Raw genomic sequence first — 27,130 nt, 5'->3', positions numbered from 1 at the left:
GTTAGAAAGCACTTGTTTGAGTGAGACCTCATATCCCTGATGCAGTTCTGTGTCTACTCTTCTCAATAAGACATTTTCCTATGTTTTATTCAACAAACTAAAAAAATGAGCCAAGCCTCTCTGCCTTATTTCAACAAACTTCAGTGACACATCGTACCACGGTCGCGACACCAACAGAGAATGTTTGTCATGGATTATCCTGTTACTCTGGATCTTTACTGAAAAAGCAGCAAGTCCAGCAGCATCTGCAAACCAATGTGAAACATTATATTGACTTTAAGCACAGTCAGACTTTGTAATTATTGATTAAATTAGTGACTGAAGATGAGATTAACTCATTACCAAAGGGTAAGACTTTGAGCAAACAGCCACAAGCGTTTCTATAAAGGTAAAACATATATGAGCATTCACTAATTTGGGTTGTCTTACTATTCAGTTCAGTTAAGGTTTATTTACATCAGGGGTCTCAAACGTTCGGCCCACGTCACCTACTTGCGGCCGTATATTGACGTGAAGAACTATAAAGCAATTTGGCCTTTGAAGTTACATTTTTGTTAGAGAGGATGTGTTTGTTGCTGAGTGCAGCGTTAAAATAAGTTCTTTAAAAAGCAAAAAATGATATATTAGGAAGGCAATATGAGCAGAGAGCAGAAACATGTTGAGGGATTGGTACTACTTGAACACTAAAGTGGCCTCATGTGAGATGACAGTGCCAGCAGAGGCCCCACAGCTTGAGTTTGAGACCCCTGATTTACATGGTGCCAAATCACAACAACAGTCACCTCAAGGTGGTTTATACTGTAAGGTAAAGTCCCTACAGTATTTAGAAGGAAACCTTAACAATCCAACGACCCCCTGTGAGCAAGGACTTTGTGACGGCGGGATAAAAAAAAATCTCCCTTTTAACAGGAAGAAACCTCCAGCAGAACCAGGCTCAGGGAGGGGCGGGGCCATCTGCTGCTACTGGTTGGAGGGTGATGGGAAAGAGAAAAGAAAGAAAAGAACTTTCAGAAACAGGACAAAACACAGACTAAGGGAAAGAATGTAATTACATGTTTGCAGTGGTATATACAAAAACATGGTGAATGGTTCACTGCTTAATGGTTTCCTACCATGTTTTTGTCTATGTGATTACAAGTCATCTGTGATTAAGTAGCAGCATACACACAGTAATTTACTTATCAGTAAAAGTGACGTGACTGAGGCTGAAAGCAGAGGTTCTACAGAAAAATAGATAAATAAATAAAATAGAAAAATGCTTTGCCTCACAAACGCTCGAGCTTCTATCACTGGTAAAAACAGATTCCTTAGCTGCTCAATGGTTATAAACTTTAGTGTATTAAACGATTCATTTTGCAACCTGTTTGTGGCATTAACCACTCTCAGCGTTGCTCAATTTATATTTTTTTGTAGATATTTTTAGGTCGTTGTAGGACAATGTCTCACTGATAATTACACTACATTTCCTAGGAGCATCTCTCAGATTAAGTAAAATTAACCCATTTAAAAATGTTGAGGTTAATCTGTTTGAACCAAAATACATACACAGGATTAAATATCCTCAGAGAAGTCTTTGTCTACGGTTTAATCAGATCAGAATCTGTAATGAAACTCCTCCTTAAGTATCACAGGGTTTTTCTGATGGATGTTATGTGACTCTTCTGACGTCCCTACAGATATCTGAAAGAGTGAGAGGCATTTTGTCTGCACCAGGTGGATGTTATCAAGAAGCCCCACCGCCTCGCTGGACTGCAGCTCACGTGTCACGCTATCTCTGCATTTCTTCCCTAAGAACAACCACCCACACGCTTGAAAGTTTGTTTTGACTGTAAAATGTACAATTACCCAAACAGAGGAAATGACTGTTTATGTCTGTTTTCATTTATTTGCTAATGGCTGTGTCCTCTTTAAGCCGAATGTTAGCATACAGCTAACACACAGCTTAGCGTTAATAACATCTATTTGAAACACCTTTTGAAAATTTTATTATTTACAAATTTTTTATTCTTTTTTTTTTTCAAGTAACAGCATCCTCCATAAAGAGGATTCTAAATTCTAAAAGAACACACTTTATATGATGTCTGCTTTGGATACATTTTAATGATTATGTTCACAAGACTAAAAGAACTTCTTGTTCGCGTTTTGGTTTTTAAAGCGTAACATTTATTGATACACTGGTTTGGCCTTGACAGCAGCAACTCAGAGCAGAAAATGAAGGCATTTACTCAACAACAACCTCAGCTCTTTGGTTTTGGCTGACAGCCCGTATCTTGATAAAATCCAGACACATAAACACAGCCCCAAGGAGGTTTTTTTCCTGTTGTTAATATTGAGACTGACAGAAATTGTGTTTAACAGTGTTTTGTCTAAAAGATACGTGGGCGACAACATCTGTTGTTGATCTCCATCTCTATTTTAGTCATGTTTGTAGTGGACAATAGAATTTCACTTTGATGAACTGTGAGTGGAAAACTCACCAATAACACACACGCAGTGTATACTCTATTCAGCACTTACCGCATATTTAAAGGAGAGATTGTACTCGCGGTCGTTTGCTCTGATTTTCCTTTCCAGCTCTGCAAAAGAAAAGACAAAAATGAAAAAACAAAAAGCACGACCATAATTGATTTGTATCTAAATATTTTTTTTAACTGCGAGTAGATTTTTATCTTTTTCTGGCATGAAAAAATAAAAAACTGTGTAGAAACTATAAATGCTATAAATTTGTGAAACGCAAATAGCAGTGATTTTTTCCCCCCACTAGTATTTTGACTTGTCAACAATGCAATAGGGCCTTGTTTAATGATACACTGCTTTAGTGCCAAATTTAGAAATTCTTTCAAATCCAGTAATACAGTATAACTTGTTATAGAAAAACTAACTTTTATGCCCTCTTTTTTACCCCTGTTCCGTTTGTTATGATGAACGCCTGTAAAATTGGAGGCAGGTGCTTTGGAGTCTGACCTGAACCCCACTGGAACCTATTTTATGCTGAATTGGTGCTTTTGGTGGTGCAACACCAGTTCTGTCCTCATGCCATAATGGAACCAGTCCATATTTCAACAGGTTTGCAGCATTTTATAGCATCTCCTAATCTTTGCTAATTTAGGAGGGGAAAAAATAGCAAACTGAATCTATGAGCTGCCTCCACCCAGTCTTCTGTTTGCTTGTCAATAACCCAGCTTCCTTTCAGTCTGCCCCGAAGCCAAGCTAATTGAATAAACAGTCTCGGGACCTGTTTATCTGCCTCAATGACTCAATTAGGGTTCACCAGAACGATCTGCTGTAAAGCAAGTTCGACATAGCTGGGCTATTTTTGAGTTTGCTGGCTCGAGTATGCAATAGTAGTTATCAATTTCTTAGTAAATCCAGGCTTTCTGCTAGTGGGCACACTAATGTGCAATATTAATGTCTATATTCCACATTTGTCCACACAGTCTACCACTTTGTGTCTTCCTTTTATATTTTATTTTTCCTTGCTGTAAGAGCTGTAACACCGAAATTTCTCATTCCTGGGATAATAAAGGTTTATTCTATTGTATTCTACTCTATGCCAAAGAAATTTTTTGTACTGAAAACATGTATAGAAATTTATTAGTGAAAATGCATTTTAAAGTGAAACCTTCAACCTAACTCCAGTATCATTTGTGAGACTGAAATCTCTGGCTTTTGGCTTAACGTACCTCACTAACCCGTTACTCTTGCTTCCCTGACACTAACAAAAACAATCCCAGGTCATCAGCTGAAGTTCTGGAGCTTTCACTTACTGCCAAGTTTTTCGCTGTTGATGAAATAAAGTTGCTGTCGAAATGTTGTCAAGCACTGTATATAAAACAACAATAATGTTTAGAACTCTAAATATTAGAATTATTTAAACGCCATTATAAAAACACTAAATCTGCTGGGGAAGTTCTTCCAAAGCTTTAGGCTGAGACTGTTTTTCATTTTATTTTTTCAGTAATGTCAGTAGTGAAAATACAGACGGTAAATATTATGGCGATCTGCTGATATTAATAAACTAAACCTGCTCAAACCTTACCCCTCTCTTTCTTCCTGACACAGTCCAGCCCAAAGAATGACATCTTCTTTTCCTCTTCTTCCTCCTCCTGCTATCTGCCCATCATACCGATCTGTTAAGATCAAGAGAAATCGTCATAATGTGGCTTAACAAAAGATACAAATGAGTCACTAATTATCTCCCTTACAGGGAAGTAAATTCACTCTCGAATATATTACTGCCTTTCTCCTGGAAACTAAGAGTTGAAACATCAGTGCTGTTAAAGTAGGAATTGCTGCCAGCCGTCATTAGAGCATTTTCCCGTAATGTGCTCTATGAGGTAATCGTTCCTCAAAATGCCCTTTAAAAGGCATTTTGTTTCTTACCAGAAACAATTTTCAGGCCAGGGAGAAAAGGTTTAGACATCTAAATGGAAGGTGTGTTAGGAAATGGTTACGATATAGGGGGAAAAAACTGAAAAAACACAGCTCTTAGGCTATCTAATGAAGGAAAAGACGTCTTTTTTGTGCCAAAACCCCTTGCTCTAGGTCTACATCAGGCCTCTTCATACGTTTCCCATGCTGGACAGCTTGACTCAGGGGGATACTCCCCTCTTACGCCACAAATCCACTTCTTCTTTTCTCATTCAGGGCAGGAAGAGGGCAGAGCCAGGAGCAACATCTGGACGTGGTATCTGTCTCCGCCAAGTGAGGAACACCATGTGTAGCTGTTAATGCCAAATGCCGAACCTAACCACATGGATTATGTAAGAGGATACGCAAATCCCTTTAAACCAGTAACTTGTCAAAATGGATTTAGTGCAAAATAAATAGACAAATTTTATATGCAACAAGAATGATATGTCATTACTAAATCATAGAAATTTATGTAGATTTAAAAAGGGTTTGCTTCTATGACAAAAAGGTGTTTGTAATTCTGGTGGGAGCACATGGCACAATTTTAAACTCACTGAAAGAAAATTATTATTAGGATTTAATATTATTTAAGAATTTGATCAACAGCAAATGCGTAAAACTCTAATGTTTCAATAAATTTAACATCCCAAATTGAATTGCAAACTTGTAAGAGAGACCCATGATTACAGAAGTCGAGATTATTACCTCTACCAAAGAGCTGAGGTTAGGGTTGGTCGGTTGGTTGGTTGGGTTAGGGTATGGGTAAAACACTGGAGATTTTTTCAATAAATTTAACATCCCCAAACTAATTGCAAGTTTATAAGAGAGAATCATGATTACAGAAGTCAAGATTATTACCTCTGCCAAAGAGGTGGGGTAAGGGTTGATTGGTTGGTTTGAACTAGAGCCTTGGCCCATCTCAGGAATAATTACCTTTTAAAGTCGATCTTGATCTAGATTCTAGGTCAGGAGCTCTAGATCCAGAACTAGATCCAGGAAGGTTTGGAAAACTTTTATTACCTTGGCAAGGTAATGAAAAATTTTCCATCAAATCCTTAGAAATAAATATTAAATAAAAATAGTAACAAGAGCACAACATTTAAATGGAATAGTATTACATTTTGCATATATTCATTTTGTTTTCTTCGTTCTTTTGAAACATGCTTAAAAAGTTTATAATGCAGTAAAAATACAGCATTTTGGGGTCAACTTGAAAGAAAAACAGATGTGAAATGCAAAAGTTAGAACTGTGAAATCTGTAATGTGATATTTAGAGTCACTTTTTGCAAGTATCGTGTCCCAAATTTTGCCAATACAAACAAATGCAATAGAACTTTAAGTGTGGTTTTAAAGACAAAAGTTTGACCTTATTTGACTTTAAAGAGGCAGTCATAGGTCCAAAGTAGTGTGATACTTAGAACCCCCATTTATCATTTCCTGACATTCCCCGCTAACATTTTTTCTAAATATTGTTTGATGTGACATTTAAACTCTCAAAATGCTGAAACATTCTTAAAAAGACAGGATTTTAAACAAACAACTTGATGCAAGTTAAAAAATGTTATGTGGAAACATCTCATACAGTTGAAGGAACCATAATGTCAGTTACACAGGAAATTATGCAACTTCATTTCTACACAGCAAAATCTCCAGTGTTAAATTAACACTAGAGAGTGTCTATATGGGTCCACACCTCTGAGTGTTAAATACAACACTGTTGAGTGTTAAATTAACACTTTTGACAGTGTTATATGTTTAAAAGTAACCTAGTCAGTTTTGAAGATTAACAAAGACTAACACTGAGCAGTGCTGATTTTCTAACACTGGAAAATAACTCAAAATGTTAGAAATATTCCAGTGTTAGAAAACCAGCACTGCTCAGTGTTAGTCTTTGTTAATCTTCAAAACTGACTAGGTTACTTTTAAACATATAACACTGTCAAAAGTGTTAATTTAACACTCAACAGTGTTGTATTTAACACTCAGAGGTGTGGACCCATATAGACACTCTCTAGTGTTAATTTAACACTGGAGATTTTGCTGTGTATAAGCAGCAGTAGGAATCATAGAGACAGTCATGATGACTGTTATCAGCTATCTCACAGCCTTGCTTATGGCAGAGCTGGTGTTTGTCAAAAGCAAGGCGGCATTTGTCAGAAAGGTTTTGCTTTTTCTCCCATCTCAATGTGGGACTGCATTGCTGTGAGGATGTTGTGTTTTAATGCACTGAATAAGAAAAAATCTGCTAATGTTAAAAAGCAAATATACAGCTTGTTGTGTAGTGTTGACGTGTGACAGCGACAAGACTGACACACCCACACATACAGTGCACAAAACATTTAGCAGGTTCAAGAAATGTACAAGAACAGAGCATAAATGTGGTTATGAGAGAGAAGCAAGCGTGTGTCACAAAAGTAGTTGTGGTTTTTGAATCCCGCCTCTCAGCTTTGGTTGCCAAGGTGACGTCAGCATTGGAGCTATAAATATCAACCATATGAGTTTGTTGAAGAATGTGAGGAAAGTATGGAAATACATACAGAACACACAAACACAGACACACACACACAAAGACACTAATACAGTCGGGGTTGGGCAATTTAACATAACGAAATACAGTGTTCACATGTTTTTATTTTCTTAGCTAACGTAACATAAAAACCATTTGTAAACTATTTATTCACTGATTGAATAAAAGCTGTAACACCTCTCTTATTATCACAGGATTTTCTGTAGCGTTAACAATCACAAGATCGTGATTGTTGTTGCTAGTAACATTGTCTCAGTGTGACCCCTCTGACCAAAGTTCTTCACAAATGATGGTGTCAGGAAGTGACTGATGTGCAACTATCTTGATTTCAGTTTTGATCAGATAGCCGCCCATCAATGACTTCAGCAGCATGCATGCTGGGAAATATATGAAGAGTAAAAAAAATAAATAAAAAAAAACATCCACCGGATACTTATGCAATGCATTGTGAAACATACTTTCATCTCCAAGCATCGCACGCTGACGCTTTGTTTGAGGCATCGCAACAAAAAGCATCAGATGTCCTTCGGCTTTGTTGATTCGTAGCATCGTGAGAAGCAATATTTGATGCTGTGAGCTAATGGTCTGTTTTAAGAAGCCAGGGCCTCAGTTTTCACACAGTTTTGGAGTTTTGTGTTCAGACTTTGTTTTAGGATACTTTTAATTTTGCTTTTGCTCGCTGGTTACAGTTACGTGCCTAAAGCGGCTCGGTGTTAGTGCAAAGCAGTCTGGGTTCATCTACTCCCCTTTATCAAGATTACCCTGCAGATTAATGTTGCACATTTTAATTGCGATGTCCTTTAAAATCTCATGACCCTGAGGTGATATCGATAAAACAGAATTATTCAAATGAGAGTGGGGTAGAAAGACGAAATTAGACAATGAAACTATTTGAACGATCTTAAATCTGAATGTTTTCACATGAGGCTGTTTTTCCCACTCTACATTTGGATGGTCTCCTAGGCTGGTTAATTTGTCATCCATCTAAGACAAAAACATGGCTGATTTACTACTGGTAAATCCCTTTGCTCTCACTATGAAAATCTGGTCACTGCTGGTCTTCAGCGTCATTCAGCTGTCTCGAGTCTTGAGTCCCAGTGTCTGGCAAACTACCTCCATTAACTTGAACTGTAACTCATGGTAATAGACCTTGTTCTGCTCTGTAGGTCCACCTCAACCCAGTGGATCACTCTAACCAGACCTTGATTCATTTTAGAAAGAGTAGTTGTGCCTCCTTTTACACACACAACCTTGCTACAACCACAAATGATATATCTAATTCTATGGAAAACATTGTGGGGCGGTACTCCAGCACCTAAATCTGAAAGGTCTGTTAATGCATACTTAGAGATATTTGCAAAATAACAAGAAAACAGTGACATCCCACAGTCCGCCTAAACCAAGACATTCTTCTTTCTTTAGGCAGTCTGGGTCGGTTTAATCCAGGCTAAACTTGGTAGTTTATAGCAATGTGGTAATAATGCTCTGTAATGCAGTGGTACAGAGCAAGCTGTGGTTTTCATGGGAGATGTGAGGCACACCAAGGGTAGCAGACATTTATATTTTAGGTGATATTGATTAGTTTCGCTCACTGAATTCTATCTGTTATTCTAGCTTTAGGGATATCTTCAGTTTTGGAAATCATCCATGTAGCTTGTGACATATCTGGTTGTATCTTGTGGAAAACTCCACAAAGAGCAGTGAATCTCGGAATAGCAGCACAGGTGAATGGATCACAGCCTGTACACAAAGAACAAATGAATTATGTCACTTATTTATAAATAATTCGTTAACCCCACGGTGGACTGCTACGTTTGCCCAACTTCCAAATCCCACTTTAAACTCTGCTTATAATCTTTTTTTTTTTTAAGAAGAATTTAATAGGAAATTTTACGGTGGAAATGGTGCGCTGAAGTAAAAACTGGGTTTGACGCATTGCCCAACTAAAGTCAACAGAGCTTACTTGCTTTGTAATCAATGATAGATTACAAAACAACACTATCAGGACTCACTTTCACTGTGATAACAGACTAGTTTTGTTTGATGGAACAAGTGAGGTTTCTAAGGAAACTTGTTATGTCATTATTTACACCAAAAAAAATACCAGGAAGCCAGAGTTTCTCCACGTGTGCAGCTGTGAGAAACACAAACACTTATAATGTTCTCCCCTTAAATGTTCCAAAAGGTTGATTCTGCTCATCTGGATGTAACGTTTTCAGGGGGAGAAACATTTTGTCACCCATCCAAGTGACTTCTTCAGTCTCAGCTGACTGCAGGTTTCCCCAACCTTAAAAAGTACATTTGCACAATAACTCAAACCAGCCTACTGAAGGAGCAATATCTGTGAGGTCTGAGAAATGTTTCTCCCACTGAAAACGCTACATCCAGATGAACAACCTTTTGGGATTTACTTACTTGGATGATTGAGCACGCATCAAGACCCCTTAAATGCTGGGAAACAAACCCCTCATTCATTCACTAAGTGACTCAGTTGAATAAAAAAAAAAATCTGTCTATTCTGCAGACAAACACAGAAGTCATGTGGGTCGACAGCGAGACGCGTGTCCAGCCTGGTGAAAGAGGAAAAAAAGTTTCATTTTATTCCTCTGCAGCCATCAGGACGACTTAGCAAGATTTCAAATGTCAAATGGCGTGGATTGTTCAAGTTTCTCTGATCCATGCAATTGGTTTTGGCAGACTGTGACTTTGCAAGTTTTACTGCTGCGTTGACACACCACAAAGACCAAACTGATTCCACTGAATAAGTTATGGATGGTCTGAGAGATTTACCAGCTGTTTTAGCTTAGAATGTCGCTAAGATCTGATCAATTACAACGTACAAGTACTGTTAACAAAATATAATTAAAGTTACTTGTACTCTGTAAACTGTTCATTTTTTTAAGGATATTAATGCAAATTTTCTTCATCTAGGCACTGCATGAGTCGCAAGATAAATATAAGGGTTTCTCCTACAACTATACACACCTGTATTGAATTAGTGATAAGTTTAGAGTGAATTTTCTTGTGAATTATTTTTTATATTAACTTTTTCTGATCTTTAAAAGAGATCTGGCACCAATATGATGTTTCATAAACTTTTTTTTGGAGTGACGCATAATGTTTCTGTGTTATTGTGCAGCGATATCAGAAGCATATTCAAGAATTGCAAAGAGCTTCACTGGTATAAAAACAAATTTAAGTGCAGACATTGACAGTATCAGCACAGGAGAATGTGTTTGTATCGTGTTTTAATTTTCAGAGCAGACTTATCAGTATATCCTTATCCTGTGTTAGGTTATATGCAAAGAAACTTGTGCAGCCATCACTGCTGCACAAAAGTCTTTGCATTTAGTTTTGACTATGTCTTGTAAATTCTTAAAGAAAGGCCCAAAGGTTTTATATACACACCTCCTTTTTCCAGAGGAGCACAACATTTTCCTACGTTCACTTCTTATGTAATCACAGTTTCATGGAGATATTATAGTGGTTATAGTTTTGCAGAACATTTTTTAATGTAAGTTTGCAGATTTTCCATGTTTTTATGGATCCTGTGAAGCACCAGGCATCCACTTTTGTTATGTGTATTTTGTTATATGACACATAAACAAAACAAAACATTCTTTTGCGTTTAGTTATGTAATTCAACCTGCAGGCTCATGAAACATGCTGGAGTTGTGTAATCTCTTACTGTAAATATCACATGTTCACTCACTGATAAATCATATCAAGCACGAGAAGAGTCTGATAATTGCTTTTTATACAGTACGGTGCAGATATGGAAGCCAATAGTTTCCTGGTTGCTGAAATTTCAGGTACACGGGGGCATGGATTGCGAAAAGCTTAGCTATGTAGGGAAATTCTTACAAAACTGAATAACACAAATCAAGAACAAATCTTTCAAATCCTTTAAATATTCATCTGTCAACAAAGCCAACCAAAGAGTCGAAAAGTCAAACATCCTTAAAAACTACATTTCACATTGGAGTGGATGAAGACTTCCTCCAGTTATGGTACTTGTGCTGTTTTAATCATTTTGAGACTCACGTTTGGCTTTAAAACCAAAGTGGAAAAGAGATAAGTGAGTCAAGGGGAGACTGAATATAAACATACTGTGGTTTAAATAAAACCACTTTCACAGATGAATGCACTACTGTTTGTTTTAATTATCTTCAACGTGCACACACACAGACACTCAAGAATCAATTACACTTAATCATCATTAACATAACTGCTAGCTGCCCAATTTTAATTTACAATAAAACTTGTGCTAAACTTAATTTTATCCCAACCTTCATCAGATCTTCCCACTAAAATCGTCCAGCATAGATCATACATATATAACGCACAACAGATTTATGCATCTACAACACACAAACACACACATGCACACTTTCTCTGTGCAGTTCTCCTCTTTAAAGTGCAGCAAACACCATCATCATGCAAACAAAGGTGTGTAAGAGTATCCAAGTTGTCAGAGTCACCTGTGGCCGGTCAGAGGTCACACAAATGAAAGGCTGTCTTGTCCAATCGGTGATCTCTGGTTTCTGAGCTGAACAGAGCTCTATTATCAAAACAGACTGCTTGATTGCAGCTGAAAGAAAGACTCTTTTCCTCTGTGTGCATGAATCCAAATTACAGAAAAGCTCCCTTTGTATTTGTCCAGTCTGAAAAAGGATGGTTTTCTACTACTTAAGGCTAACAAAGCAATCAAATGACTAATTACAAAAGCGACTTGTGGATTAACAAAGGTGGTGTCTAAGGCTACGTTCACACTGCAGGCGAAAGCGCATCAAATCCGATTTTTTTGACCCTATGCGACCCATATCCGATCATGCTATGACAGTGTGAACGGCGCAAATCCGATATTTTCAAATCCGATCTGGGTCACTTTCGTATGTGGTACTGAATCCGATACATATCCGATGTTTTAGAAAGCGACTGCTGTTTGAACGGTCAAGTCGCATTAAATCCGCCTTTTACGTCACCGACACAAGACTGAAGCCAATTATCAGCGCCCGAGAAGACATCGCGAACGCTTCCTAGCCATCCAGTGTAGATGTCAGTGAAACTGTTGGGAAGACAACGTAAACATTTTATTTGTACTGTATAATCTGCAGATTCTGACAGAAATCTGCAGCTATCCTTTGAAGCACCGCTCCTCTCTTAAACAGCAATAAGGATCATTATTAGGTTATTTACATTATTATGTAAATAACAAAATAACTTAAAGCAAAAATTGGGAAACGTAAAGTCCGAAGTCTTTATATTAACGGCCATCAGTCAAACAATACTGTTTGTTCTTGGTCTAAACAGAGCGCGTTGTGTGTGACATCTTCTTTTGCGCATGCGGGCCGCTTTGAGCGTTCACACTAGAGCGCGTTTGCTGTCGCATTTTATTTGTAGTGTGAACGAGGAGACAAAAAAATCGGATTTGATCAAAAAATCGGAATTGAGCATTAAGACCTGCAGTGTGAACGTAGCCTTAGTTTAAAACTTCAAAACATGTTTTTTAAAGGTTAGAGGAAACCAAAGAATTCCCAAGATAACATACGTCAGGCTTAAAATGCATTTCCGCTTCACTGAAGCGCTGTGGTTATAATATTTATGTCAAATTTATAAAGCTTCGGTAAAAGCTCTCCAACAAGCTATCAACATATCGCAAACATCAAATGTCAGTGCCATCCTGAAATAGACATCAACACTGCACATGCAGATGAGAGCTGTTGCAAAACAGTTTCCATAAAAGAACCAATCAGACGATGACCTGCAGTAACAGATAAGCCAATGCGCACAGCTGCTGTTTTTTCAGAGCCCTAAGCATGTTCCCTCTCTGTGTGTTTTGTCTAATGGCAAACAGAGCTTTGGATAAATGGGCCCTGTTTTCACTGTGGAGAAAAGGTGTGTGTAGAAAAGAAGGAAACATTTACAAAAGTTTCAGCAGTGGAAAACTCTTAATGGCTATTAAATGTTATCACAAGTTTAAGAGCTTCTCAGTCAAAGATTAAAGGAATATAATTGTTTGTCAGGTGTTTTCTGTGTCTCACAGTAACGCACAAGGTAGACTTTGGTAGCAGTACGTCACACAACACAAAGAGCTACAGCGTCTCTAAAACAGAGACATAAAAGATTAAATGAAGAACGTTGGACTATTTTACGCTTTGTTCGACTCATTTACATCCAAACTCTTCTTAGCTTTATATACTAGTGTATCCATGTGGTTGAGACGTTTGCCTAATAAGAAGAGGATCCCAGCATCTGGTGTACAAATCAGACAAAAAAAAAGTGTGGAGTTATGCTATGAAGACCCCATGTGTATGAAGAAGATGTTGAAAGTAGCTGTTAGATTTATACACCAATAAGAAAAGAGTGTGCTTTTGGTTCAAATGCATCTCATTGCAAGAGTAACACTGACTGATGAAAAATGATGCGTTGGAAGTGACAGAGCCTTCTCATGAATATTATAATCCAGTGACACTTTGCCACACCAGTAGTTTGACAACACTGCATTATCTGACACACAATGATGTGTGAGATGCCTGAGCCTTCCTACATCAGCTCCTCTGAACAAATCAAACTTAGTTTAGTTAGTTCCCATAGAAAGCATCGTGTAACTCTTCCTCTAATCGCCGCATGGTAGTGGTTTCATTTTAACACAGTAAAAAAAGTGAAACAAAAAACCCAGCAGACTTTTGATGAGACTGGAGTTCAGCTCTTGTTCTTGGTTATGTTTTGCTTTCACTCGCTGTTTTACTCTAGTGACTTCCTACCTGATTATGTTTAGGGATGGGAAAAGCTCACAGATCAAAAGATGAAACAAACAATGCTTAAAGCATACCTACACATCATAGGAGCAGGATGCACAAAAAAACTTTTGGATTGTTTTCTGGGGGAAGACTAGTTTGCTTCCTACACTGGACGAATTCAGACTTACCGTAGTAAAGACACAAAATGAGTCTGTTGGTTTCTCATAACTGATGCGATTGTTTTGGGTGTTTGCGGTTATTTTTTTCCCCACCTATGTATTTTTTATCAGTCATCTCTCTGACGTTGTTTTTGATTCTTGTCTTCTTATGTTTTACTGCTTTTTGTCTCTTTGTGGTTATTTAAACCTTTGAAATGACAGCAGAGATAATGGTGAATTATCTTTGCAGTCATTTCCCACCTACTATATTTGTAGAAGGTGTCATCGTGTTCAGTTTGCATATCGTTTTACTCTGAGCTCTGTGACTTTGTGACTTATAATCTCAGAATGATTAACAGAAAAACTGAAATTTGTCTTTGGTGATCCTGGTTTTCAGGGGTCAGCATTCCCAAACCTCCACCCTAGGTTTTCTCCTGTGTCTCTATCAGCAAGTACTAGTGTTATCTGTCTTTTTGCTAATAATAGCTGCCTTACAGTCTGAATGTTTCCGTACACTTCAGCCTTTTGAGGTAAGTAGAGCTGCAACATATAATTGAGTCAAAAATTAGCCAATCACCTAAAACTATTTTGGGGATTAGGAAATTATGTCTGTCTTCTTCTGTTTAGCTTTCATTGTATTCATTCATTTATTCAGTGGGTATATTGGTTGGTAGGTAACTTCAATAGATGGTAATACTCTGGCATTAACTCGGCCTCCATTAACATCATGAGGAATCTCAGAGACATTTTTGACCAGGACATGTCCTTCAGTGTGCATATTAAACAAATATTCATTCCATTTGTGCAATATCACTAAAATTAGAAGCATCCTGCCTCAAAGTGATGCTGAAAAACTAGTTCATGCATTTATTACTATTATCAGGATGTCCTAAAAACTCCTGAAAAGCCTTTAGTTAATTCAAAATACTGCAGTGAGAGTACTGACAGAGACAAGAAAGAGACAGCATATTTCTCCTACACAGACTTATCTTCATTGGTTTCCTGTTAAATTCTGAATCAAATTTAATTTTATTGAATAAGCAGAAGCCATCTTATCTTAAAGACCTCCTAGTACCATATCACCCCAATAGAGCACTTCGCTCTCAGACTGCTGGTTTACTAGTGATTCCTGGAGTATTTAAAAGTAGAATGGGAAGCAGAGCCTCAGGCTCCTCTGTTTTCATTTGGAGACAGACACAGTCGCTACTTTTACGATTAGGCTTAAAACTTTCCTTTTTGGCGACCCTGAATCCTCCCTTAGTTACACTACAATAGGTCTCTTCTTCACTAACCTTTTTATGTGTTTATCCACCACTCTGCATTTAATCATTATTTATTGTTCATCTCTGGCTCTCTTCCAAAGTGTGTCTTCGTACTGTCTTTCTCCCCTCACCCCAACCAATCACAGCAAATGGCCGCCCCTCCCTGAGTCTGATTCTGCCGGCTCAAGAGTTGGGAGGTTGCTTTGTAATCAGAAGGTTGTCGGTTCGAGCCCCGGCTTGGACAGTCTCGGTCGTTGTGTCCTTGGCCAAGACCCTTCACCCGTTGCCTACTGGTGGTGGTCAGAGGGCCCGGTGGCGCCAGTGTCCGGCAGCCTTGCCTCTGTCAGTGCGCCCCAGGGTGGCTGTGGCTACAATGTAGCTTGCCATTACTAGTCCTTAGGGACCAGTAAAGCACTATACAAATAAATTTTTCCTTTCCAGCGTCGCCAAAGAGCTTGCTCAAGAGCTTTCTTAATTTTTTTGTATTATTGCCAGGTCTTTTCCTTACTATATAAAGCACCTTGAGGCAACTGTTGTTGTGATTTGGCACTATACAAACAAAATTTTATTGAATTGAAGTAAAGCGCTTTACCAAAGCAGAACTATACAGTGTTAACTACGCTGTGCAGTCCCATGAAAAACTAAGTACACCCTTACTACTTCTACAGGCATTAAGAGGGGAAGTAGCAGCCAGGTGCTGTTAATAAAATGCACTTGATTAACTGATCATCAGCCAGTGCGCACACTTCTATAACAGCCATGTTGGAGAAAGCCAAACACAGGATATAAACAAAAACCCACACTGCAAAGCACGGTGGTGCAGGGGTGTTAATGTGTACTTGTTCTGTAGCCACAGGACCAGTTATTTGACGCAACTGTGAACTTCTCTGCACACCAAAGTATTCTAAAGTCAAATGTGAGATGTGATTTATATTTTTAGGAATTCGACCTTCTCTCTGTTTTCTTATTCTGTTCTTATGGCTAGAAGGAAAGGCTCCATGGTATTATGTTTTGTCTTTATAAAACCCTCTGTGTTAAGATTTACTCATCTGTACAAGTTGTCATTTGCGTGGAATGTTCTGAGTGCATTCTGTGGCCATGGTTGGTAGATAACTTTGTTATTCTTTGTCAAATACCAGTAGTGCTGCTGTACTCTGTATTGTTATTTGACCCCTTTGCAAAGGTAAATTATAACCTTACAAAGACAAGCCAACTGGTTTCAGCAGATGCCGCCCACCCTGAGCCTGGTTCTGCCGAAGGTTTCTTCCTGTTAAAAGGGACTTTTTCCTTCTCACTGTTACCAAAGTGCTTGGTCATAGGGGGTCATATGATTGTTGGGTTTTTCCTCTGTATATATTGTAGCGTCTACCTTACAATATAAAGCGCCTTGAGGCGACTGTTGTTGTGATTTGGTGCTGTATAAATAAAATGAATTAAATTGAACTTATTTCTCTAGATAGACATATCAGATTTTAAACAGCAAAATCTTTTCCAAAATTATGTTATGCAACAGGGCAATGATCTCACCCCGGCAAATCTACAACGGAATGACTGAAAATGAAAGGAATCAGGGTGTTGCAATGGCCTACTAACAAGCCAGACCTCAGACCTCGAAAAGCTGTGGGATGTCAAGAGAACCCTCAATGAACTGAAAGAAAGAAGAGTGTGGCAAATTTCCTCCGCACAAGTAAGAGGGTGGTGTATTTAAGGGTTGAAAAGTTAAAGAAGCAATGTATAAATCCAGCCTGATGTTACGCTACACACGAATGATCTTACCCTAGGGTGAAGAATAGTGCTTATTAATTTAGCCCACTACAAGTAAGAGAAGCTGTTGGGGGGGTATATTTCAGATTTCTGTCCCGAAAACTGTTGCAGTAACTCAACAATTGCTGGAAGTAGTGCGATCTTGTAAAATGCCCTCAACAGCAGAAGATGACTATAAGCCAAATCAGATAAATTCTGAATAAGTCTTAAAGACCAACACCCTTTCATGCTTCTACACACACTGACAGAGACTGTTATTTTAATCTTTCACTCGTGAAGTTTTTAACAAAGTGATTCAACAAAGAAAACATTTGTGCATTTTTGAGACCTCACAGTGTTTCACACTGGTCATAAAAACCAGGAGATATCAAGAGATTTATCAAAACAAAGAGATGAAGTAGTGATAAAACAATAAGAATTCTAAAGTGATTATCAATCTTTTTTTCCCCACTATCACTTTATATCTGCAGGAATCAGCAAGGTTTTTGGTGATTCGATTCTGAACAGTACATTTGAACCCACTTCCTGACAGAATGAAACCAAAAAATGCTCATTAAAATGTATCTAGATCATTGAGTACAGCAGTTTGTAAAACTTTCACTCGGGCTCTGGATGTCACCTGGCCGCAGTTAAACCACAGGTTCAGCGAAACTGACACTGAGTTTGATGACTCTGACGCACGGTGGTCTGGATGGAGTCGTAGAAAACTAGTTTCATTTACAAGGAAAGAGTAAAGAAACTACACAGTGAGTGAAATTAAGTGATCCCCTGCTGAATTTGTAAGAGAAATGAAATTTTTTTTATGGCAGCTTATGTTAACATCTCAGGAGAGATTTTGGCCCAATAAGACCTCGAGGTGCCGCAAGATTTCAGTCCATTACAGCATATTGTGTTGCTAATGGTGTTTTTGACTTCTGGTCCCAGCTGGCTTTAGATCTTTCACAAGCTGCTTTTGTGTAGGTTTGGCTTGATTCACCACTTCCACGTGGAAGTGCTCTTGTAACGTATTTTAGCTTCTGAAAACCAGTTATGTTTCTGTGGAACAGCTTGTTCCAAAAACTTTAGTAATAAAGTTCTTTAGCCCTTTGTTACCTGCATTTCCATCGTGGGCTGAAGCCCCGTGAAGATTAAAGACATGAAATAGCTGATCTTTTAAAAAAAACACTAATCTTTTTGGTATTTTATTCATGCAGCAATACAGAACTATTATGGCCAGAGGAAAAAATAATGTAAATGTTAAAACGCTTGGGGAAACCACTACCATAGTGGAAACATTTAGCAATCTCTCGCTTTAATTTCCCTTAGATGCTTATTCCTTAGCTGCAAATGTCTACGAGGGCAAGTGAAACCACAAGTAACCAGACGCGTGGAAATAACTGTTGGAAAGATTCACCTTTGCAAATATCCAACACCAGCAGATGCATTTCTACTGTAGGAAGCTGTGCATGGTGAGATGGCATGAAGTGTTTAATTGAATGAAATCCATCCATCCATCCTCTTCTGCTTATCCAATTCAGGGTTGCGGGGGGGCTGGAGCCTATCCCAGCTTAGGGCGAGAGCTGCGATACACCACGGGCAGGTCACCAGTCTGTTGCAGAGCTATTGAATAAAATATATGACCTAAAAAAGTTTTTAAAAAATAAAGAAAATGCCTTTTTATGCGATTTTACTATTAATATGTTTTAATAATATTTTGTGTATTTAATTATCTGGGCTGTATTTGAATTTTTTTTTTAAAGAAAAGAAAAAAAAGGAACCAGAAGATGCTGAACCAAGACCAACTTCTTGGGTGGTGGCTATTGCACTGTTTCCCTGCAACCAAACCACAAACACCTTATCTGAAAATATTGGTGTCTGCAAATTCTGAGAAAATAATAACAATAACGTCAACTTTAAACATAGCGAATACTAGAAAATAGCACCTTAACAGTTTTATTTACAAGTCAATTCAATATGGGATATAGAACTTTGTTAGTGTTGCTACACAAAAAAAAACCCCTAACTTTTTTTTTTGTTTTTGTAACTAATTGTACAGTGCAGCCTGAGTCGGTTCCTGGCTATTGTTTGTTAATTTCCCACTTATCTGATTTCTTTGTTCCTCCTAACGTCAGTCACGATGTGGTCAACGGACCAAAAAAAAAAGAAAGAAAGAAAATTCAGTATGACTGGGAAATAGGTTGAATAAACAAATAACAAACTGGGTTATATGTTGGTTTGTTCAAGGTTCCTGTCAGTTAATGATTAACATCACTCTGCTCAGTAGCTCTGCATGAATCTGTGATCACATTCTCATGACTGAAAACGATCACATCTCTCTGACTTACATTTTTTCCTTTTAAAAATACAAAAAACCTTTAAACAACATCCCTCCATCTTGAGACAACGATGCCTTTAAAAGCCTTAAAAAACTGAACAGATTTCTTGCTTGTTATTTGGATAGAGGTGCATTTACAATGCAAGCCTATGCAGTGACCTGAAAAAGACCCACTGGTGACAGACATTAACAAAGCAAGAATGGGAAAGTGTTATGACATAAGGACACAATACAGTATCTGTGCTTTGAGCCCCGAGAGCTGCACCAAAAGACCCAAACAATTAACCTCTGAATTATTCACCTGACCTCTCAGGCCACCGAGCCACTCCCCATCTCCTCTTACATGATAAAACACTGACATTATGACTGACCTTTTAAACCTGATAAGATTCTCATTGTAGCATAAAGACTCAGATGTTTTAACATTAAAGACCTTCAACATGTGACAAAATGGATTTTCATGCGTGATAAATGCATTTGCGTAAGGCTGGACATTACTGAGACCTCACGTGACCTCAGTCAAAGTTTAGTCGGGGCAGCTGACGTTCAATCACAAGTTTCACATCTCGTAGCATTTTCTGATTAACCAAACAGCTTCAGTTTTCTCTTCACACAGAATCAGTTTGTAAAGTTTTTTTTAAAAATCACACTTCTGTTCATGACCAGCTTGACTAACTATGTTTTGACACCGATTGCTAGCATCATCAGACTGTTTATAGACACACTTCTTTGGCTCAGACAGAAATTTTTTCAGCAACTTCTAAACAATTCGTGAAATGTTTCAACAACATTTTCTCATCACTGTCAAATATAGACTTTATCCAACACTTTCATACATCATATATTAACAAAACTCACCAAAGCTTCAGATCGTCTTTGTTGATATTCACATGTTCTCATAAAAGTTGTTAAATCGGGCGACTGTGAGGTGGTAATGGCGGGGATGTGATGCAATTTTACGTTGGACGCAACATTAACACTAATTGCTCATTTGTTTTGGGGGAACAGAGAGCACAGCAGACCTGATTTTGTGCACGTACACAGGAGTATGAAAAGAAAGAGAGATGGAGAGTTTATTTTCCACTTCATTATAATGAGAAAAATGTATTGATACCAACAGGAAAGCATCGACTAATACTTAACCTTGTTTACACACAGCAGTGAATGATTAAGCCTACTTTGCTAAGTAGAGTATCAAAGGATAACACAAATAAAACAGTATGAAACCGTAACTTCTGCATGTTCCTTTTTTAAATGTTTTTTTTATAGTTTTTTCAATATGTTTTATATGTAAAAACAGTTCACATGAACAGTGGACCAGCAGGGGAGTCATCTTAAGTCGAGCATGCCACAAGACAGTTGCAAATATTAGCGTGTCAGCACCGTGTATTTGAAAACAGACAAACAACATTAAATCTCTTTATCATCAGCATTTAGCTAAACTACAGAGTCACGTAGTCATGCCATCTTTCCTGTTTCACATTTGAGTCAAAATTGTTATTAGCACCAGAATTAACGGGATCACTGTGGCCCTCTGGATTATTTTTCATCTCTAATAAAAAGATGGAGCAAACAAAGCATTGTTGTAGTCTCGTGACATCTGTGTAAGTGAAGAGAGACACTGAATAAAGCCTGAGCCCATTCACTCATTTAAACTGTGAATGGCTAAATGGCTCTTTTCCTACACAACAGAAGACTAGAGTTAGGTCATAAACTAAACGCACTTAACTTGGTTACATAAGTAAATTGCAATATAACTGCAACTACAGATGGATTGGGCAACCGGTATGAAAAGAGTAAACATTTAGAATCTGTGACAATTTTTAAGTGGCCAGTCGGAGGAAGAACCCGGGGGTTACAAAATAGGCCTGATTATACAGAAGTAGATGTGAAATTAACCTTAAGTCTCACCACGTGTATGACCTTAACAAATCCTTTCCCAATGAAGTCTTATTTGATACAAACTGATGTTTGGTTTGTGATTAGTGGTTTCATGGAGAGCAAAATAAACAATAAAGCCCGATATGCTTTAAAAGTGGGATCATCTTGTGACTGATTGTCATCTCTCTTTTCAAAACACCAAGATGACTTTGACTAAAATACTTAGTTCAGAACATTGGGTCAGATAACTGAGGCCAATGCAGAAGACCTTAAACCTCTTTCTTTATCTGAAGGCCAGCAGCTGGCAATAGCTGTTGTTGCAAAAACACTTCCAGCCCAATAAAAAGTCTATGAGAAAACGTCTTTCTGTCTTGAAATCCATAAATACTTTCCTGTTAAGTTTATGGGCTCTGTCACTCATTTTTGGCCACAATGTATAAAACAATAATAATATCCATCCATCCATCTTCTTCCGCTTATCTGGGGCCGGGTCGCGGGGGCCACAGCCCGAGCAGAGAAGCCCAGACATCCCTCTCCCCAGCCACCTCTTCCATCTTGTCCGGGGGAACACCAAGGCGTTCCCAGGCCAGCAGAGTGATATAATCTCTCCGGCGTGTCCTGAATCTGCCCCGGGGCCTCCTCTCAGTAGGAGATGCCCGGAACACCTCACCTAGGAGGCGCCCGGGAGGCATTCTTGTCAGATGCCCGAACCACCTCCACTGGCTCCTTTCGATGTGGAGGAGCAGCGGCTCTACTCTGAGCCCCTCCCGGATGGAGAAACTTCTCAGAAATTCTGCCCATAAAATTATGAACAGAATCAGTGACAAAGGGCAGTCCTGGCGGAGCCCATTACCCACCGGGAACAAGTCCAACTTATTGCCAGCTATGCAGACCAAGCTCTTGCAATGGTTGTATAGGGAGTATGGGGTCCAGACACCCCATAATAATATGTCCATCTTTTAAATCTTTGTACTACTGTGTTAGCTGTGGTATACTATGAAACCAGCTCATTGGATAACAGCTTGTCAATCACAATTCGTTAGCCAATGAGCGTGCAATTTGACAGTCAGGCCCATCCTTCCTTGTCATATTTTTTGGGTATGGCAGCCTTCAAAGATGTCAAAAACCAGTGGATAACATTGCACTAACTACATCCATCTTTTACACCATTTATGGTTTGAAATCAAAATGAAGGCGAGACCGACCATTGAACTGAGAAATCAGCCTGTTTTATACAAACAAATTCAGAAAGAGGCAGCGAGCTTGCCTCATGCTGATCAAAGCTTTTTTTTAAGTTTCCTTTCCATGTAAGTGGTTACACCCTAAAACATCAGGCAGGCTTACTGTTCAGTGTTGAAAAGTGTTTAAATGCTTTCGTTTTTATCTTGTATGCAGTATCAATCAAAACCACACTTTAGTTTATCTTCATTCAAAAACTGAGACAGGATGGCTGAAATCCAGACAATCCAACAGTCCATTTCTAAACCAACACAACAGTCCTGGTACAATGTAAACAAAATGTTAATGTGCCTGCTGTAAAAACTCCTTTTTAGTTGTTTGTTTTTTAAATGGGAACTCCATCCATTGAGCCAAATGTTGTTAATTTGGCCTTGCAGTTGTTGAGATGTTTCTGGGTGAATTTGGGAGATTCAGGTGGTAATTTATAGGGCTTAACGTCCAGTTACTTTTTTGCTACGCCTCTGTGTTTTGAACATACACCTCCTCAAAGTCACAATTAACACTTTAAACACCTCAGTGTTTGGCTGGGAATAGAAAAGTAATGCTTCTGCACCGTAAACACAGGATGACTTCCTCGCAGTCTTCCGCTCTAGATGATGAAGAAATTACTCATCACTGACATCAGTGCTAAAACCGCAAAATGTGCTGACACACAATGTACAGCCATATCTTCTCAAATGATCAGTGTCACTACAGTTCCCAAGAACAAGAAACAATTCTTATTATACCAGGTGGTTTCTTTCTGAAACCAAAGAGGACTAAACTCGGGATCTGACAGCTGAGCAGTGCTGCGTGCTCAGACACCGTCTACAAAACAACAAACACACTCTTACGAGGAGCGCGCTGATAGAAAGTTGCCTCCTGAAACAATTTTCGGAAACAGCTTTTTGCTAAACCGACACAACACAGAAGTAACCCATTGTTGTGGAAGCTTTCACGATGACTGCTACTGCAGTGAGGAGGGGAAAAGAAAGCGAAGCCGATATTTTCCCTTTCGACACCCAAGAATGCCAAACTTTTCTCTCCCACCAAAATCTTTCCGTTACTTTTTTGGGTTGCTTTTTCCTGGAGAGCGCAAAGGCAGGAAAAGCAGTGGAGAGACAGCTCTCGCCTGTTCACTGCAGCTTCCCGTTCAGCTATCTCGCCTTTCTTCTCCATCTCTTCCCCCAACTTCATCTCGACACTCCCCCACCCTCCAGCGTCTCCTTGACTCCCAGACAAGGTCAGCAATACTTGAGCAGCGACGCGGTACTTACCGTGCGTCCTGGCTTGGTGGAGGTGCAGTCTGAGCTGTGGCTTCCCTGCCTCTTCGACAGTGAAAAGTATCCCAACTACGTGAAGGATTGAGAGCTAATGTTTTCCTCCTGTCCACCAACTCGCTCCTGCCTCATTCCCCTCCTTCTCGTACGCTCTCCCCTCCTCTACTTCCGTCTCCATACACTCCTCTGCGAGGGCGCACTGTTTATTCGCTCAGATTCAACTCACCAAAACACGGAAATTTACTATGACAGAAAGTTCTGAACGGAGAAGAGGCAAAGCAGCAGACTGGTCACGTTGTGTGAAAATTTAGTCAATCGTTGTGGCCCAATTGTGACCTCTAGTTGGCGAGCCTGAAACAAAACTTTTAAAAAGAAAACAGGATACCGGTTTCCTAAAAACCCACTTCTTCTAGAGGCAAAGGCAATTTAATGGTTTTCTATATGAATCTATAGGCAGCAAAATGGTGTCACACCCCCGAATAAAGGCTAAGGGACCAGGAACCAGGAAAAGAAAAAGCCAAAACACAGTAAAGTGTAAAACAATAAAGTTTTATTGACAATGACTCAACTACTCAAAGAAACACACCGCTATTTCAACCAAACAAGAGACCCACAACCTAAAATATCCTGCTAAAAAAAGGAAATGATTCTCCAAGTAAAAGGGAAACAGTCCTGCTGCAAGAAGAGACTAGCTATTCACTATGCTTGTGTAGTCATCCAGGTCATGGTTGACTAGCTAGTCACTAGTTTCAGACATACCCTGTAAGCCAACGCTACAAGGTGACCGACTCACTGACTGAGCAGCTGTTCGCCAGCTTTTATTCTGCTGGGTGGCTGAATGAAGCCAGCTGTGCACTCCTGAGCTCCTCCGGAGAAACGGGTGGCAGCTGTGTTCAGGAAGAGATCGGGTACACCCTCCCAACACAGGCCTGCCTGCTGGACTGTAAGAACCAAAACTCAAATGAAATTCATCTTTCAAAGAAAAAACAAATATATATTCAAAAATGTTATTTTATATCAGTGTTTATAAGTCAAAAAAGAAAGAAAGAAATAACACGTCTCTTTAATGCTGTTTTATAAGAATCACAGTCACTGGCTGCATGCACATAGTAGCTTGTTTAAGTGGTCGCAACTGATTCTTAAGGATGAGTGCTCTCATTTTAATCTTTATTGAGATATACTTTGTAAAAATAAATGCTAATAATAATCTCCCCAAACCTCAGCTGACACCTTTCAAATGCTAAAGGGGTTTGAATAACTTTAACTGAAGGAGAGTTCAGTTAAAGTTCAAGAAGGAAGTGGTGGGAGGACTAGCCTCTTTAACCTGCACACCTGTGACGCTCATTTCCAGACCTGTTTTTATTCTTGATGTGTGGAGTATCTTTGCCTGATTCAAAGTTCAAAATAATCCTTATTTATTACCTGGCTGCTCCAGACTGCTTTCCGTTTAAGCCAACACTCTGACTTGCTGCAACTTGCAAACACAAGGTTTGAACAGCAGGTGGGTGGAGCTTCACGGCCTGAGATGAAGATTCAAATATCTCCTTCCGTTTATTTACTGTGATACAAAGTGAAGAGTAGGAAAACGTGAAACTGAACTTTTAGAGCAGAAACAAAAACATCTTTATTTTATCATATTTAATAATGGATTGGATTTATATAGCGCTTTTCAAGGCACCCAAAGCGCTTTACAATGCCACTATTCATTCACTCTCACATTCACACACTGGTGGAGGCAGCTACGGTTGTAGCCACAGCTGCCCTGGGGCAGACTGACAGAAGCGAGGCTGCCATATCGCGCCATCGGCCCCTCTGGCCAACACCAGTAGGCAAGTAGGGTAAAGTGTCTTGCCCAAGGACACAACGACCAGGACAGAGAGCCCCGGGATCGAACCGGCGACCTTCCGGTTACAAAAACGCTTCCCAACCCCCTGAGCCCTGATAAAAGCACCCACATAGGCAATAAGGAACAACATGTCAGATGCATTTTAAATGTTTGTCTTTTTAAGGAAAGGCAAGTTTTCTCACAGGTTGCTAAACTTATCTGACGTGTAGCTCCTAGTAAAACAGTGACACATTTAACTGTTAAAATACAGCTTTTATTCCAGATTTGCCAGCTTTAACAGTTCTTTTACTTTTATTCTGCTGCAGCTGTGGTAAAGAATGTTTCATTGTGGTGCTGTACAAAGTAAAAGCTGACCAGGTTTTCTATTAGAAAACTCGTATTTGTTAAACTGGTGCTAAATGTAGTGTAAAAATGGCAAACGCTATCCGAGTAGTTAAATTGTCTTTCACTTTCTTTAGCTGCTGCACAAATCTGTTTAGTACATTATTGAAATCTTCAGGATGTCTTGACAGTTTCTCAAAGTCTCTTCTTTCTTACACCTTCATTTCCTGAAACTGGCATTTACGACTTTGTTTCCTTTTGTTTTTACACCACTGACATGTTCCTTTCTTTTTCATCTCAGTTTTGTTTGGTTGAAAGTTTCTGCAGCATTTCTCACAGCTCCCTGTCTGAGGTTTCAGTTTCCTGAATACCAAAGGAGGAAACCACTACTGCTTAAAGCCTAAAGTCTAACGCAACTCCAGAAAACTCAGAGAAAGGCTGCAATGTTCAGCAGCTGCAACTAAATGATTTTTATCAGTAATTGATTATTATAAAGGTGAAACGTGCCACAGTGATGACTGCATAGAGTATATGTACCAGTAGGAAAGGTTGAGGACAACATTTTATAAGAATGTATAAAACAAAGAAATTAAATGTTGCCATATATTGTAATCTAACAACGTATTAACACTGTTGTGTTCGTGTGTGCTTCTGTGAACTGAGATCTCTACTGCAACAACCTTCTCACATTTTGGCTTTTTTATGGAATTCAGGCTTTCACGTCACTTCTCGTCATAGACCGCCATGCACAATGCTGAAAACAGCATTGTGCATGGCCACAAGGTGTCGCTAAAAACATATTTTTAAAAAGCACCTTCATGTTCAAAGTTTCATATGTTTTATTCTTCATTTGTTTTCAGTAATCATCCTTTTCAGATGGCTCGCCTTTACTTTACACACATAAATTATTATTAAAAACATAAAAATCCATCAGCAGTCAGTGACTGCAGCCGGGAAATTCTTAACCACTTTGGTCATGGTCTTCCTCTAATTCTTCTTTGTCTTCTTACTCTTTTCCAGGAGTGAACACGTCATTCAAATAAATCATTTGGACACATTTGAGTGGTTAAATGTCTCTTTAGGTACTTTTTTTACTAGTAGCTTGCCACAAAAGACAAAATGTGTTCCCATTTCTTTAGTTGAATCTGATCAAAATGCCAAAGATAGTTTGACAGGAATACATTAGTATTTTTACACCAACAAGGTGATTCCCAAATAGCTATTCACAGAACATTGTGTGTCCTTGAAAAATATTTAATGAAACAAGTGAGGGGCATATTAAAGAAGTGGCAGGGCTAAAAGTAGCTGATGAATAGTATCTGAAAGTCAGGTCCTTGAGAAATAGGGAGAAAATCCAACAAGGACAAGTTACAGAACCTGAGAGATGCATCAGGCCTTCAGTT

At 38.8% G+C, this 27,130-nt stretch overlaps 1 protein-coding gene across 1 annotated transcript in view; it reads right to left on the bottom strand.

Annotated features, from left to right (window-relative positions):
- The window catches only part of LOC308404373 (phospholipid-transporting ATPase ID-like), a gene marked incomplete at its 5' end in the record, with an annotated part of 52,256 nt that extends 28,518 nt beyond the window's left edge, over window positions 1–23,738 (bottom strand). Inside the window, 3 exons of the mRNA XM_080894396.1 lie at window positions 2,518–2,576; window positions 23,558–23,632; window positions 23,678–23,738. Of these exons, the coding sequence (XP_080750522.1) occupies window positions 2,518–2,576; window positions 23,558–23,632; window positions 23,678–23,738 (195 nt within the window). The remainder of the gene's footprint in view (window positions 1–2,517; window positions 2,577–23,557; window positions 23,633–23,677) is intronic.
- Window positions 23,739–27,130: the final 3,392 nt, after the last annotated feature.

This window comes from Rhamphochromis sp. 'chilingali' (genome assembly GCF_963969265.1).
Source record: "Rhamphochromis sp. 'chilingali' genome assembly, chromosome: 10".
Classification (NCBI taxonomy): Eukaryota; Metazoa; Chordata; class Actinopteri; order Cichliformes; family Cichlidae; genus Rhamphochromis; species Rhamphochromis sp. 'chilingali'.
Note: the sequence above shows the minus strand (reverse complement) of the source record. Positions and strands in the feature narration are given on the sequence as shown.